Source organism: Cherax quadricarinatus, chromosome 56 (assembly GCF_038502225.1).
Source record: "Cherax quadricarinatus isolate ZL_2023a chromosome 56, ASM3850222v1, whole genome shotgun sequence".
Taxonomy (NCBI): domain Eukaryota; kingdom Metazoa; phylum Arthropoda; class Malacostraca; order Decapoda; family Parastacidae; genus Cherax; species Cherax quadricarinatus.
The window spans coordinates 4,831,401-4,845,527 of record NC_091347.1 but is presented as its reverse complement, the minus strand read 5'-3'; the positions used below and the strand labels follow the sequence as shown (position 1 = coordinate 4,845,527).

The following is a 14,127-nucleotide window of genomic DNA, read 5'->3' as shown; positions in this document are numbered from 1 at the left end:
ACCGAGCTCAAAGTAGCAGAAATGTTAAATTTTTGCTGATGTTCAAGAGTAAACAAATGACCTTACACGTCTAATACATGCCAACTGGTGGGTCTAATATACGTTCACAAATGTGATATTATTTATACAATTTTTACAATATTGCATAACAGTAAATCTTCTATTTTTTAGTTTGAATAAAAATTCATTATGTGAATAAAAAATCAAAATGGAATTCATTTGTAAAGCCTAAAAATGTAACTAATGAACAGAGGAAATGTTAGTTTAGTGCCAGGAATGCCTGCATTGTTTATTCTGGACCCTATTTTAAAACTGGAATATTTTGAACTTTGCATTAACCTTTTGACTGCTTTGGTCGTAGTATATATACATCTTACGAGCCACCGTTTTTTACATATATATACTCAAATTCCAGTGGCTTCAAATCAAGCAGGAGAAAGCTGGTAGGCCCACATTTGAGAGAATGGGTCTGTGTGGTCAGTGTGCACCACATAAAAAAAATCCTGCAGCACGTAGTGCACGAGAAAAAAAACTGACCATTGTTTTTAATTAAAATGACGACTTTGTGGTCTATTTTCGTATAGTATTTATGGATGTATTCTCGTTTTCTTGGTTTCATTTGATAGAATGGAAAATATATTATAGAAATAGAGGTGATTTTGATTGGTTTTACTATGAAAAGAACCTTGAAATGAAGCTCAAAGTAGGGGAAATGTTTGATTTTTGCCGATGTTCAAAAGTAAACAAATGGTTTTTTGTCCAATAAATGTCCAAGTAGCCATTCTAATACGCAGCCATGAATGGGTTGACATTTATACAATTATTACAATATTGCAGTAGTCTGCATAACCATGAATCTTCTATTTTTTTGTTTGAATAAAAATTCAAAATAAAAAGCAAAAGTAATATCAGAGGGGCCTGGAGACATGACTGATGAACAAAGAAAATGTTATTTTAGAGCCAGGAATGTCTGCATTGTTCATTCTGGACCCTATTTTGAAATTGTCATACATATGTATTTTTTAATTTTCGTGAAATTGGCCAAATTGCAAATTTCTGACCACGTTATTGGATAGTTGAAATTGGTAACTGGGCAGTTTCTTGTACTCATTCGATAGAAAAAATGGAGTTCTAAAAATATAGCTATGAGTTTGGTCGACTGGAACAATAGAATTAGCCAAAAATAGGGCTCAAAGTGGGCGAAATCGCCTATTCGTAAATATTGCCGAGGTCGCTAACTTCGCGAGAGCGTAATTCCATCATTTTCCATCAACTTTCTTTCTTTTGGTGTCATTACAATCGGGAAAAGATTCTGTATCATTTCATAAAAAAAAATTTGAGGGGGATGGGGGGGGGGAATTTTGCGACACCAGGAGACCTCAGGATTTGGGGTTGCGACAGTCAAGGGGTTAAATTGGGCAAACTGCCAATTTCCGATCACTATTTTGTAGTTGCAACAGTTGACTTGGCGATCTCGTGTTCTCATTCGATAGAATAAAAGTAATACAGTGGACCCCCGCATAGCGACCTTAATCCGTGCAAGAGGGCTGGCTGTTATGCGAAATGTTCGGTATGCGAATGAATTTTCCCCATAAGAAATAATGGAAATCAAATTAATCCGTGCAAGACACCCAAAAGTATGAAAAAAAAATTTTTACCACATGAAATATACATTTTCCTACACACAAAGAGAAGGATACATGCACAATAATAGAGTAGTACATGCTCAATATATATTGTGCATGTACTACTCTACTAAATGAAGAATAAATGACACTTACCTTTATTGAAGATGCAGCAATGACTGATGAGACACTGTGTCCTGGGAGTGCCTTTTCCTCCTGAGTACTGTAGGTCCTGTTTGGTATTTTCTTCCAGAACAGGCCTTATCACACTGTGTATGCCACTACGATTCTTAAATCTCTCAAACCAACCTTTGCTGGCTCTAAATTCACCAATATGAGCACTAGTTCCAGGCATTTTCCCTGTTCACCTGGGTGTTAGTCAACTGGTGTGGGTTGCATCCTGGGAGACAAGATTAAGGACTCCAATGGAAATAAGTTAGACAGTCTTCGATGACACTGACTTTCTTGGGTTATCCTGGGTAGCTAACCCTCTGGGGTTAATTGTTTCTTGGTATTCTCAATAAGCCACACCAACAACGGTGGTACAGCAGCAGCAGCAGCTGACGGTGGTACAGCAGCAACAGACGATGCTACAGCAGCAACAGACGATGCTACAGCAGCAGCAGACGATGCTACAGCAGCAGCAGACGATGCTACAGCAGCAGCAGACGATGCTACTGCAGCAGCAGACTGACAGCAGCAACTACATGCTACAGCAGCAGCAGCAGCAGACGATGCTACAGCAGCAGCAGCAGCTGACGGTGGTACAGCAGCAACAGACGATGCTACAGCAGCAGCAGACGATGCTACAGCAGCAGCAGACGATGCTACAGCAGCAGCAGACGATGCTACAGCAGCAGCAGACGATGCTACAGCAGCAGCAGACGATGCTACAGCAGCAGCAGACGATGCTACAGCAGCAGCAGACGATGCTACAGCAGCAGCAGCAGCTGACGGTGGTACAGCAGCAGCAGCTGACAGTGCAGCAGCAGCTGACGGTGGTACAGCAGCAGCAGCAGCTGTACCACCAATAGTAGCAATGGTTGATTGGGGTTTATTATACAACCTGGCCAGCTCGGAGACACGCACTCCACTTTCATACTTATCAATGATCTTTTTCTTCATCTCCATAGTAATTCTCACCCTTACTGCTGTAGGGTTGGCACTAGAAGCTTTCTTGGGGCCCATGGTCACTTATTTTCCAGAAAAAATCACCAAAAACACTGTAATAATACGAAATGTTCCGATTGTATGCTTGGATGTTACCGCGGAGGCTGGCTGGTAAACAATGCCACCGGCGGAACATGTGAGCGTGGCTCAGGCCGCACATTGGACGCGTCTCGGACGAAGGCCGCTGAGCGGGTTTTTGGGCGCTATGCGGGGCAAAATTTTAGCGATCAAAGCGTCCGCTATGAGGATTGTCCGTTATGCAAGGCGTCCGTTATGCGGGGGTCCACTGTATTAGTGAAATAGCTAAGAATTTGGTCAACTGGAATAATGTAATTGGCCTAAAATGGGAGAAAGCCAGCAAAATCGCCGATGCATAAATATCACCGACACATCAAAATTCATGAGCATAATTTCATCAATTTTCCATCAAATTTCGTACTTTTTGTTTTATTACTTTCAGAAAAAGATTCTCTACCATTTCATTAGAAAAAATAATTTTTTTTTTTTTTTTTTTTTTGAAAATTGTTGGACCCTGGTGCACACTTGGAAATTTGGCCTCTGGACCCTGAAAGGGTTAATTGTGACGAGACAGGCCTCTTCTGGAAGAAAATGCCAAAGAGGACCTACATAACTAAAGAGGAAAAGTCAATGCAAGGACACAAGCCAATGAAAGACAGGCTCACTCTGTTATTGTGTGGTAATGCAAGTGGGGACTTGAAATTGAAGCCCTTACTTGATTGTCATTCCAAAAATCAATGAGTTTTTAAGAACAACAATACGTATTATGAAAAGCAATGGCTGTAATGTGGAGGACCAACACGAAAGTTTGGGTAACAAGACAATTTTTTATTGAGTGAGTTCATGAGGTCACTGCTTCCACTGTCAAAAAGTATCTCATAAAGAAACAATTGCCACTCAGGTCCCGTTTACTTTTGAATACAGCTCCTGCTCACCCTCCATGCTTGGAAACCGAGTTGTCATTTGGGGTCTGGACTAGATTAATTCTATTTACATTATTCTTTATGGGAAAACTGCATTGGGTGTCGTCCATATTGGTTGTCAAATCAACACCTGGAACAAATTCAATTTGACAACTGAGATTCCACAGTATGTATATATATATACAAAGCCCCTCTTGTTATGCAGGGCATTTTGGGCAAATAAGGTCAATTTTGTCCCAGGACGAGACTCGCACCAGTCGGCAAACACCCAGGTACGCATTTTACTGATGGGTGAACACTGGACAGCAGGTATCTCAAGGAAATACATCCTAATGTTTCCAACAGTACCGGGAATCGACCCATGGGCCTCAGCATGCGAGCTGAGTGGCACTATCAAGCTAACGCTACTTACACCAAAGTCATACGGTATATGCATGTACATGTGTATGTATACACATCCATCTGAGCTTTCTTCTATTTTCTTAATAGTTCTGGCTATAATAATTCCTTTCATATCACTGGTGAAGTGGAAAGGATTCCCTCCTCTATAAGCCGTGTGTGTCTTTAATTAACCCTTTGACTGTCGCAGGCCCCTTTCTGAAACTGTCATTGTATGTCGATAAATTTTTGGAAAAAAAAATTATTTTTTTCCTATGAAATGATAGAGAATCTTTTCCCGATGGTAATGACACCAAAAGTATGAAATTTGGTCGAAAACTCGCGGAATTACGCATCAGCGATTTCACCGACCTTGAGCCCTGTTTTTGGCCAATTCCGCTGTTCCAGTTGACCAAACTCATAGCTATTTCTTTAGAACTCCATTTTTTCTATCCGTTGAGTACAAGAAACCGCCCATTTACCGATTTGAACTACCCAATAAAGTGGTCAGAAATTGGCAATTTGGCCAATTTCACGCAAATTAAAAAAGATGCGAATTCCAAAATAGGGTCCAGAATAAACAATGTAGACATTCTTGGCACTAAAATAACATATCCTCTGTTCATTAGTCACGTCTCTAGGCCCCTCTTATATTACTATTGCTTTCTATTTTGATTTTTTATTCATACAAAAAAAAATACAAAATTTACTGTTATGCAGACTACTGCATTATTGTAAAAATGGTATAAATAATATCAATGCACTAGTGAAAGAATATTAGACTCCCCAGTTGACGTGTATTGGACATGTGGTGTAATTTGCTTACTCCTGAACATTGGTAAAAAATCTAACATTTCCGCTACTTTGAGCTCAATTTCAAGGTCGTTTTCATCGTGAAAGTAATCAAAATCATCTCTATTTCTGTAATATGTTTAACATTTTATCACGCGAGACCATGAAAACGAGAATACAACAATAAATACTATACGAAAATACACCTCAAAGTCAGCGTTTTAATCCAAAAAAACGGTCAGTTTTTTTTCTCATTACACACTGCGTGCTGCAGGATTTTTTTTATGTGGTGCACACTGACCACACAAACCCATTCTCTCACATGTGGGCCTACCAGCTTTCTCCTGCTTGATTTGAAGCCGCTAGAATTCATGCGTATAAATACGTCAGGATCAGTGGTGCGTAAGACATACTATACATACGACCAAAATAGTCAAAGGGTTAACCCTTAAACTGTCCAAACGTAGATTTACGTTTTTTCAACACTTGAATGTAAAAAAAACACATTTTTTTTTTTTACATTGGAAAGCGTGTAAAAATTTTGATCTACGTTTATTTTCTTGTTATATTTGAAAATACGTAAAAAAACGTAATCTACTTTTGGAGCACTACGCATGTGAAAGTAGATCTATGTTTGGACAGTTTAAGGGTTAAGGTGACAAATGCTGCGAGCCTAGGTACAAGGCACTAGTAATCTCTACTGTATTAATTGAATTTATTAAGAAAATTTTAAATTTGGATATTTGAATGTGCATAGATCTATGTAGTACAGAAGAGATGATTGTGAATGTTATGAATGAAAAATTGGATATCCTAATTGTATGAGTAACAAAGCTGAAGGGGGTAGATTTTCAGTGAGAGAAATAAATGGAATTAGGTCAGGTGTATCTAAGTATGTTAGAGCCACAGAAGTGGTAATGTTGAATAATCAGAAGAAAGAGAATATAAAAGAATAAATTTAAGGATTATGTGGATCTGAGCAAGTGTTTTGGGAGTTTTGAACCAAGTGAGAAGTAATTGTGGTGGGTAATCTAAATGGTAAGGAGGAGAAACTATTGTGGAGGGCATAGAAGTTAAGGTTGGGGTGTCAGGAGTAAATCATAATGGGGGGGGGGGGGGTCTTTTAGTTGAGCTTTGTATAGAAAGAGGTTTGGTAATAAGTAATACACATATTTTAAGAAAATAAAAAAAAATGGATAAATAAGCACATGATATATGGAGGAGTGTTAATGTTGCAGCTTTATAACTGTAGTGTAAGCTCACCTCTGGCAAGACAGTGATGGAATGAATGATGGTGAAAGTTTTTCTTTTTCGGGTCACCCTACCCTGGTGGGTAACGGCGTTGTGTTAATAAAAATAAAAAATATATTATACAGGGAGCAATGACAGCAGTTTGTTAAACCATGTATTAGTAGATAAAAGGGTGATGGATAGACTTCTGGACACGCATGGTTTAGAGGCAACAAATATCAAATTATTATTTAGTTGTAGCTACAGTGAGAGTATGAGGTAGATGGAGGCACAAGAATGTCAACAGTAAGAGAAATGAAAGTTTATTAATTAGTGGGAGTGAGTTTGGTCAAGATTAAGCAGCTGTCGAGAAAAAGATGGGCCAGCGAGAGTACAGGCACAAAGAGGAAGGTGAAGAGTTACGAGGTAGATTTAAGAGGGGAAGGTGCCTATGGATTGGCAGAGCAAGCATAGTTCTTCTGTTTAAAAGAATGGGGGATAAAGTGTAATTATAGGGATATAAGCCTGTTGCGTATTCCTAGAGTATACCTGGATAGGGTTTTGGGGGTCAACACCCCCACGGCTTGGTCTGTGACCAGGCCTTGTGGTGGACCAGAGCTTGAACAACCAGGCTGTTACTGTTAACCGCACATAAACCGATGTACAAACCACAGCCCGGTTGGTCAGGTACTGACTTCAGGTGCCTGTCCAGCACCTTTTTGGAGACAACCAGGGGTCTATTGTTAATCCCCTTTATGTATGCTGGGAGGTAGTTGAACAGTCGTGGGCCCAGCACTTTTTGTGCCGACTTTCAGCACACTCAAGGCTCCCCTGCTTTTAACAGGTAAATAGTGAATATTCAGAAAAAGGTAAGGGAATTTTTGTTGCATTTATGGATTTAGAAAAGGCACAAGATATGGTAGATATGGGAGCAATGTGGCAGATATTGCAAGTGTACTTATAGAAGTTTCTAGGATATGAAGGCTAAAATTATTTTCCAGTAAAATTAGGCATTAAAAAATAAAAAGGCTGTGACTGGAATAATACACAAATAACCTGCACATGAGAGATAAACTTGTGACAATATTTCAGTCTGACTTGGACCATTAACTAGTCACAATAGTTAATGGCCACACTGATTAAAGGTCCAATTCGGACCAAAGAAAGTCTTAAGTTTCAGTCTCCCATGTGCAGGGTACGTGTGTAAAGGTGAATCTTAGACATGAATGTGTGATGTCACCATGGTTGTTTAACATTTACAGATGGGGTTGTAACATTGGTGGACGAGTCTGGGAGGGTAAGTAAAAGGAAATTAAAAGAATAGGAAAAAGAAAGGTAATGAATAACAAAAAATAAGTAATGAAAGATTGGATATCAGACTGGAAGGAGAAAATATAGAGGAAGTACATCTGTTCAGATATGTCAGCAGATAGATCAACAAAAGATGTGGTGAAATGACTCAGAGGGTGTATAAATGTGTAGGAAGGAAAGAGGGGTAGGGGTTGTCCTAGGAAAGGTTGGAGGAAGGCTGTAAAGGAGGGTTTGAATATGAAGGGCTTAGACATCCAATAGGCATGTGTGTATTAGAAAGGAGTGAGCGGAGGCAAGTGGGTATTTACAACTATGTGCTGTTATGAAGGAATTCTGGGTAACTGGTTAGACAAGAGTCCTGGAAGTGGGAACTGCAGTGCATGCACTCCAATGGAGGGTTGAGGATACTGCAGTAAGTAGGGGCATCTGAGCTGTAGTATCAGCGGCGCTGTGACAAGACAGTAATGAAATTAGCGATAAAAGTTTTGCTTCCTTTTCGGGTCGCCCTACATCAGTGGGAGATGGCCAGTCATATGGGGAGCACTGAACCCATAGGGATCATACAGTACCTGGGTGATTGAATGACATTCAGATTCCATTCAAGGTAAGTCCAAGTTCTTAGATTGAGCCCGTTACCAGCATTAAGGTACATTATTTCCCTTAAGGGGTGGTAAGTATGATAGCCATTAAAGTTTTGTCGCCCATGTTCCATAAACGAGTGCCAATGGATTATCTGGAGTTTATCTGGAGAGAGTTCCGGGGGTCAACGCCCCCGCGGCCCGGTCTTTGACCAGGCCTCCTTAGGTCAGTGTCCCAGGATGCGACCCACACCAGTCGACTAACACCCAGGTACCCATTTTACTGATGGGGAACATAGACAACAGGTGGAAAGAAACACTTCCAATGTTTCTACTCTGGCTGGGAATCGAACCCAGGCCCTCACCGTGTGAAGCGAGAGCGTTAACCACCAGGCCACCAGAGCCTGGATTATTGTAAAAGCCTTAAAAAAAAATACCTATATTCTATTGGATATTTCATCCCCATATTTTTTTCCAGAAATGTCAGTGACTTATTTCCAGTGGGGTTCTTGTATTTCCAATGAGGTGAATATGATCATCTCATCAAGTCAGACTCATACACCATCACATTCCACCTTATAATTAATCATGATAATATAAACACATAAGCAGTTTAATGTGATACTTTATTGACAACGTTTCACCCACACACTGGACTTCATCTTCAAACCATTCATCACATCTTCATAAAGCTTACTGTGCGGGCGAAACGTCAATAAACTATCACATTATACTGGTTGTGTGTTTATATTTCCACTGTGTCAGTATTTTATACCATTTATTTCCTATTATAATCATAAGCGATAAACCCACAAGGGTCATACAGCTACCTTATTTAAATATAATCAAAACGAAGCGCAAAACCTAGAAGGGCCATACAGCCTTTATTTAAATAGTGGAAATTATAGGCTAATACAAACATTTAATAAACACGCTACCCTTTGAAAAAAAGTAAAAAACTCATGGTTTAAGAGATTTCCTGATCAGTTTCCGGACACGTAACAGATCGATGCCTCCTCCTCCTCATTTTTTTCCTCAGAGAAATACCAGACTGGTGTTAAAAAAATTATTTTCCTGCATTCAGATACACAAGAGATGTATCAAGCACAAAAAAACATAAGGTAGTACAAGTCACTCATTACTAGTAGTGTGCACATAAGTAATGCTTTGTGGCGAGGGTCGCCATTATGCACACACCAGCCACCACCTTACTTCTCAAATATTACATTCACCAACCATAAAACACATACACACTTCCAACAAACACAAAATTGTGTGGTAAACCTCGTGCATGGCTCCTGCCAGGTGACCAACGGTAACAAAGGCAATAGACTCACTCATTTGCGGAGATATGGTGGAGTTTGTGAGCGTAGAGGAGAAGGGTGAGTGATAGAAGATCCACACGGGGCTCACATCACCTCTACCAGGGCGGCACGGTGGCGGCGGCGGCGGTGGCAGCGGCGGCGGCGGCGGCGACGGTCGTGGTGGTGGTGGTGGTGGCAGTGACGGTGAGGCCAGACATGTGAGCTACACCACCCGTCTTGCCATTCATCACACACATTCCCACCCATCTTACAATACCACCCATCATACATTGCCACTCATCATACATTGCCACCCATCACACATTCCCACCCATCTTACAATACCACCCATCATACATTCCCACCCATCTTACAATACCACCCATCATACATTCCCGCCCATCTTACAATACCACCCATCATACATTCCCACCCATCATACATTGCCACCCATCACACATCCTCACCCATCTTACAATACCACCCATCATACATTGCCACCCATCTTACAATACCACCCATCATACATTCCCACCCATCATACATTCCCACCCATCTTACAATACCACCCATCATGGAAACAATGTTGATCCCCTGTATCAGAAACCTTCCCTTGAGGAAGACTGAGGGGCCCAATCCACTCTCTAGAAAAAACGTAGGTTGGGGATATGATTGGGTTATAAATGGAAGACAGGAATAAATAAAAGGGGTGAAATAGTTGTGAAAATATCTAGCCTAGACAGGACTCCGAATGGTTTTAAGTTGGAAAAATTCAGATTCAGGAAAAGGGGGGAAAGTACTGGTTTTTAATAGAGTTGTGGATGGTGGAACAAACTCCCAAATACAGTTATAGAGGCCAGAACGTTTTTTAGCTTTAAAAAAAGGGTTTGGGTAAATCATGGTGGATGTGGGTGGGGTGAGTTTGGGCCTCATAGCTTGTGGTACCGGGGCGGTTGCCGTGTTTCCCTTAAGTCAATGTGACCCGACCCGACTGGTTGGGTGCATTGGCTTTAACCTGGGGGAAATTGGACCTGCCTCCGGGCCAGTGGCCTTCTGGGTGTTCCTTCGTTCTTATGTTCTTATGTTCTTAATCAGTCCCTCAACCGCGTCGTTGGTCATCCATCAATCTTGGTAGAATCGGGAAAAGAGCGGAGAAGGGGGATAAACCGTAGGTAGGAAAGGGGGCACATCGGTGGTCCATTTGCCCTTGAGTAGGTCTGGGAAATAGTCTTAATACTTGGGAATTCTTGTTTCTTTGGGCTGACCTCTTCCATTGGGTTTTCCCCTTGTTTTTGCCCTCCTCATTTTTGCTCCTTCTTTCCCCTATTATTTGGGCCCCCATCCAGTGAATTTCCTCATTCTTCTCCTATTCTTAAAACTTCTCCCGTGTTGGATATAAGCCACTGTGTGAAAAGTTTTTAATAAAATCCAAAGTTGCCCTGTGTCTAATTTATCACCACCCCTCAACATTACCCCTCTTCAATCCACCCCTCACTTCCCCCCCTCTTTACCCCCCAAACTTCATTCCCATCTTACACCCCCATCTTTGTTGCCACCCCTCTTACAATCCACCCCTCAGCATTCCATCTTACAATCCACCCTCTATTACCCTCCAAAACCACCCCTCTACTTTTTACCCATCACAATACCCCCATCATACTTCCCCATCTTTTCCACCCATCCATTCCCCCATCCCTGCCACCATCATAAGTGATCATGTTTATACGCCCCCTCATTAAATATTAACAAACATAGACTATACTGCCACCCAAAAATCTATAATTCTCCACCCATATTTCCTTTTTACCCACCCTAAACCATTATCCCCCATATAATCCCATAATATACTGCCACCCTATTGTGGAAAAATTTCATTTATCTGAAAGCATCATTTATGCATAAAATAAATGAACAAAGATAATTATTATTTATCAGTTAGACAAGTAGGGAAATTTGGGGCACCCGGTTAAAATGTCCCCTTGATATCTACCATTATATCCACAAATTTTTCTGGACCTTTAATTATAAAAAAAATTACATCCCGGGGTCTTAAAATTAAAATTTTGGGCTGTATATTTAAAAAAATAAAAATTATATATCAATACTCAAAAAGGAGAATATTTTTAAAATCCCCCAAATTTTACTGGAGTTTGTATCTCTCAGAAAACCTCACTGTCTGTCTTGAAAAAAAACCCGGCCCAGGTTACCAGAAACATCTGGGTTCCCGGATTCTTGTCAGTCTGTATTCTCAAGTTATGCGGAATGCCCTCCCAAAAATTTCCCCCCCATTTGAATTCAAAATTTTAATCTAAACGAAAAAATTCCCATTACACTAACTTTTTTATCAATTCAAATTAACAATTTCCCTCCTGCTGGGAGGCTGAGTCCAGTTTCCCCTTTTCCCTAATATAATTCTTTTTAAAAACAGTATGGGGTTTCTGGGGCCGAGTTCCCCAAACCTGTATTCCCCAAGCAGGCGGGGGAGATACATGTTATACACCTGGAAAATCCCGAGGACTAGTACCGAACTTCAAAGAAAAACCTCACTACAAAACAAAAAACTTGGCAGACGATCAACATTCCCCTAAAAGCGGGGGGGTCACTAACACTTAAAAGACCATACAATAAGTGTCAGGGCCCCGACTGTTCAACTGCCTCCCAGCCATAAGGTTCCCGACCCTGGCGTTTTCAAACTGGCACTGGAAAAACCCAAAGTCGGTTCCCGCCACCTGGGTGTGGGCCGGCGTTGGTTTGGGCCGCGTAAAACCTGGTTGATCGGTCTGATCCCCGGGGGGCCTGGTCCAAACCGGGCCCGGGGTTTACCCCCGGAAATCTCTACAGGTAAACTCAGGTAAAAAATCAACATATAACTTGTACGGAAATATATAATTTTCCCACATATCCACAATAAACTGCCACCCCTATCATCCCCTAATATACCCCCCCATATTCCCTAAATACCCAATATCCAAATATGCCACCCAAACATCCAAATACCCCCCCATATCATCCCAAATATACCCATCATATGCTAGACTACTCCTCTTTTAAACCCCCCATACTGTATCTTAAGACCGTATTTTTTATTCCGAAACGTTTTTCCCCCCCAGTAGCTTCTTCAAAGAGAAATTTTAAAAAATGAGATTGAAACGTGTAATCATCCATCCCCTTAAAAACTAGTTTTGAGGGGGTCAGTCCCTCGCCCGGAATAAAGATCCTAACTGTTGCAATGTCTCTTACTTATCGTCATGTCTATTGTATACCATTTTCTATTCATGGTTTATATGATAAAAACATATACTGCAAAAAAATTTAAGGAACATGTCTGGTATGTTTTGTATAAAACACTAATGGCAAGTAGATAAATGGTTCAGAGAACCACAAGTTGATAAAAATTTGACAAAAAACCACTTCACGGCAGGCATTTGAAGCGTTTCCCACACAGGGCCCTCAGTCTATCAAAAAAATGGATAGTGAAGATCAGATGGGTATTACATCGACTCAGGGGGGGGGAATTTGCCCAAAAACCTAATTTTACCATTCTTCTCTGTGGTACCCGTGCTTGTGGTGACCTGTCCAACTCGTGGTGACCCCCCAGTGGTGACCTGTAACCCGTGAAGGTTTTTTTGCTCCCAGGACTGAACCAAGATGCCCCCCATCAGCAACCAGCAGCAGGAAGGGTGGGGTCGAAAATGGAATGGGTTGATGTGTTCAGCTGGGCTTGTGAGGTTTTGGGGGGGCCCCAATTTACCATTTGGTCACCTTGCGGAAGGCCGGCCCGCCCCTCTAAATCTTTTGTTCTTGGGCATCAGACCTGGCGTCAGGTCGCCCCTGGTTGTGGAGGTGCTTGGACCACCATAAAAACCCAAAGGAAAGGCATGATCAGGAGATTGGGGGGCTGCTGCTGGGGTGCACCTGAAAAAGACTTGGCGGAGCCTTGGGGTGCAGGGCTGGGGGAAAGGGTGCCGAAGTCTCTGGAGAGATGTTGGGGCATTTGGGGGAAATACTGGCTTGCGCCGTACTTTTGTGCTGTGTGGGTCTTGGACCTGTGGCAGTTCCCGTGATAATGCCCTCTGAACTATTTAAAAAATTTTTTTTGGGCAATTATTTTTCCCCGTCTCACTTTGTTAACCCATTTATCTAAACCACAAAAATTTTTCTGTTCCCCCAAAATTTATTGTACAAAGACTTAATAATAAACTGTGTTTGAGTAGAATAATAATATTCACTGTCCCCCTTTTTTTCTCCATTTTTTTTTTAGTTAAAGTGTGAGAGGGGGGAGCAGTGTGGAGTGGTGGGTAGGTAATGAGGTGAAGTTTGTCACCAGTGACCTCCCTTACCTACCTACCTCCACCCTCCCCTCCACCCCCGCCTGTCCCTACCTCGCTCCCCCCGCACCCCCCCTTTCCCCCAATCATTTCCCCCCTTTACATTGTCTAAGTTGGTTGTTAAGTTTAATATGTTTATTTACCCCATACCCCTCCTGTGGGGGTAGTCAAAAGATTAAAAGGATAATGGGTCCAGGGTGGGCCTCAAAAATTTTTATGGGTGAGCAAGTTACAGGGTAATGTTCGCATTTTCAAGGGAATGAACTCATTTTTCAAGGTAATAACTCCAGGTAGGTCTAGTCACAATCATGACAAGTTACAAAATGATGGCCTCCTCCAAAAACAATAAGATCCCCAATGCCCGGAAAAAATCCCCCGTACCAACAATACCAGTCGATAACATTCTTCTTTGCAAAATTTCAGGGTCAAAAGCAACAAACAACAAATACCTTTCATCCGTGGACTGCTTG

The 14,127-nt window shown here is 41.4% G+C and overlaps 1 protein-coding gene across 3 annotated transcripts in view; it reads right to left on the bottom strand.

Annotated features, from left to right (window-relative positions):
• Caper (RNA-binding protein 39-like protein Caper) overlaps positions 1–9,532 on the bottom strand; it is a 69,439-nt gene extending 59,907 nt beyond the window's left edge. Inside the window, exon 1 of one of the 3 annotated variants that reach the window (XM_053793958.2) lies at positions 9,363–9,532. In XM_053793958.2, the coding sequence (XP_053649933.1) occupies positions 9,363–9,366 (4 nt within the window). In that variant the 5' untranslated portion in view covers positions 9,367–9,532. The remainder of the gene's footprint in view (positions 1–9,362) is intronic. The other 2 variants (XM_070097033.1, XM_070097034.1) reach the window with 2 other exon arrangements.
• Between the last annotated feature and the right edge of the window lie 4,595 nt (positions 9,533–14,127).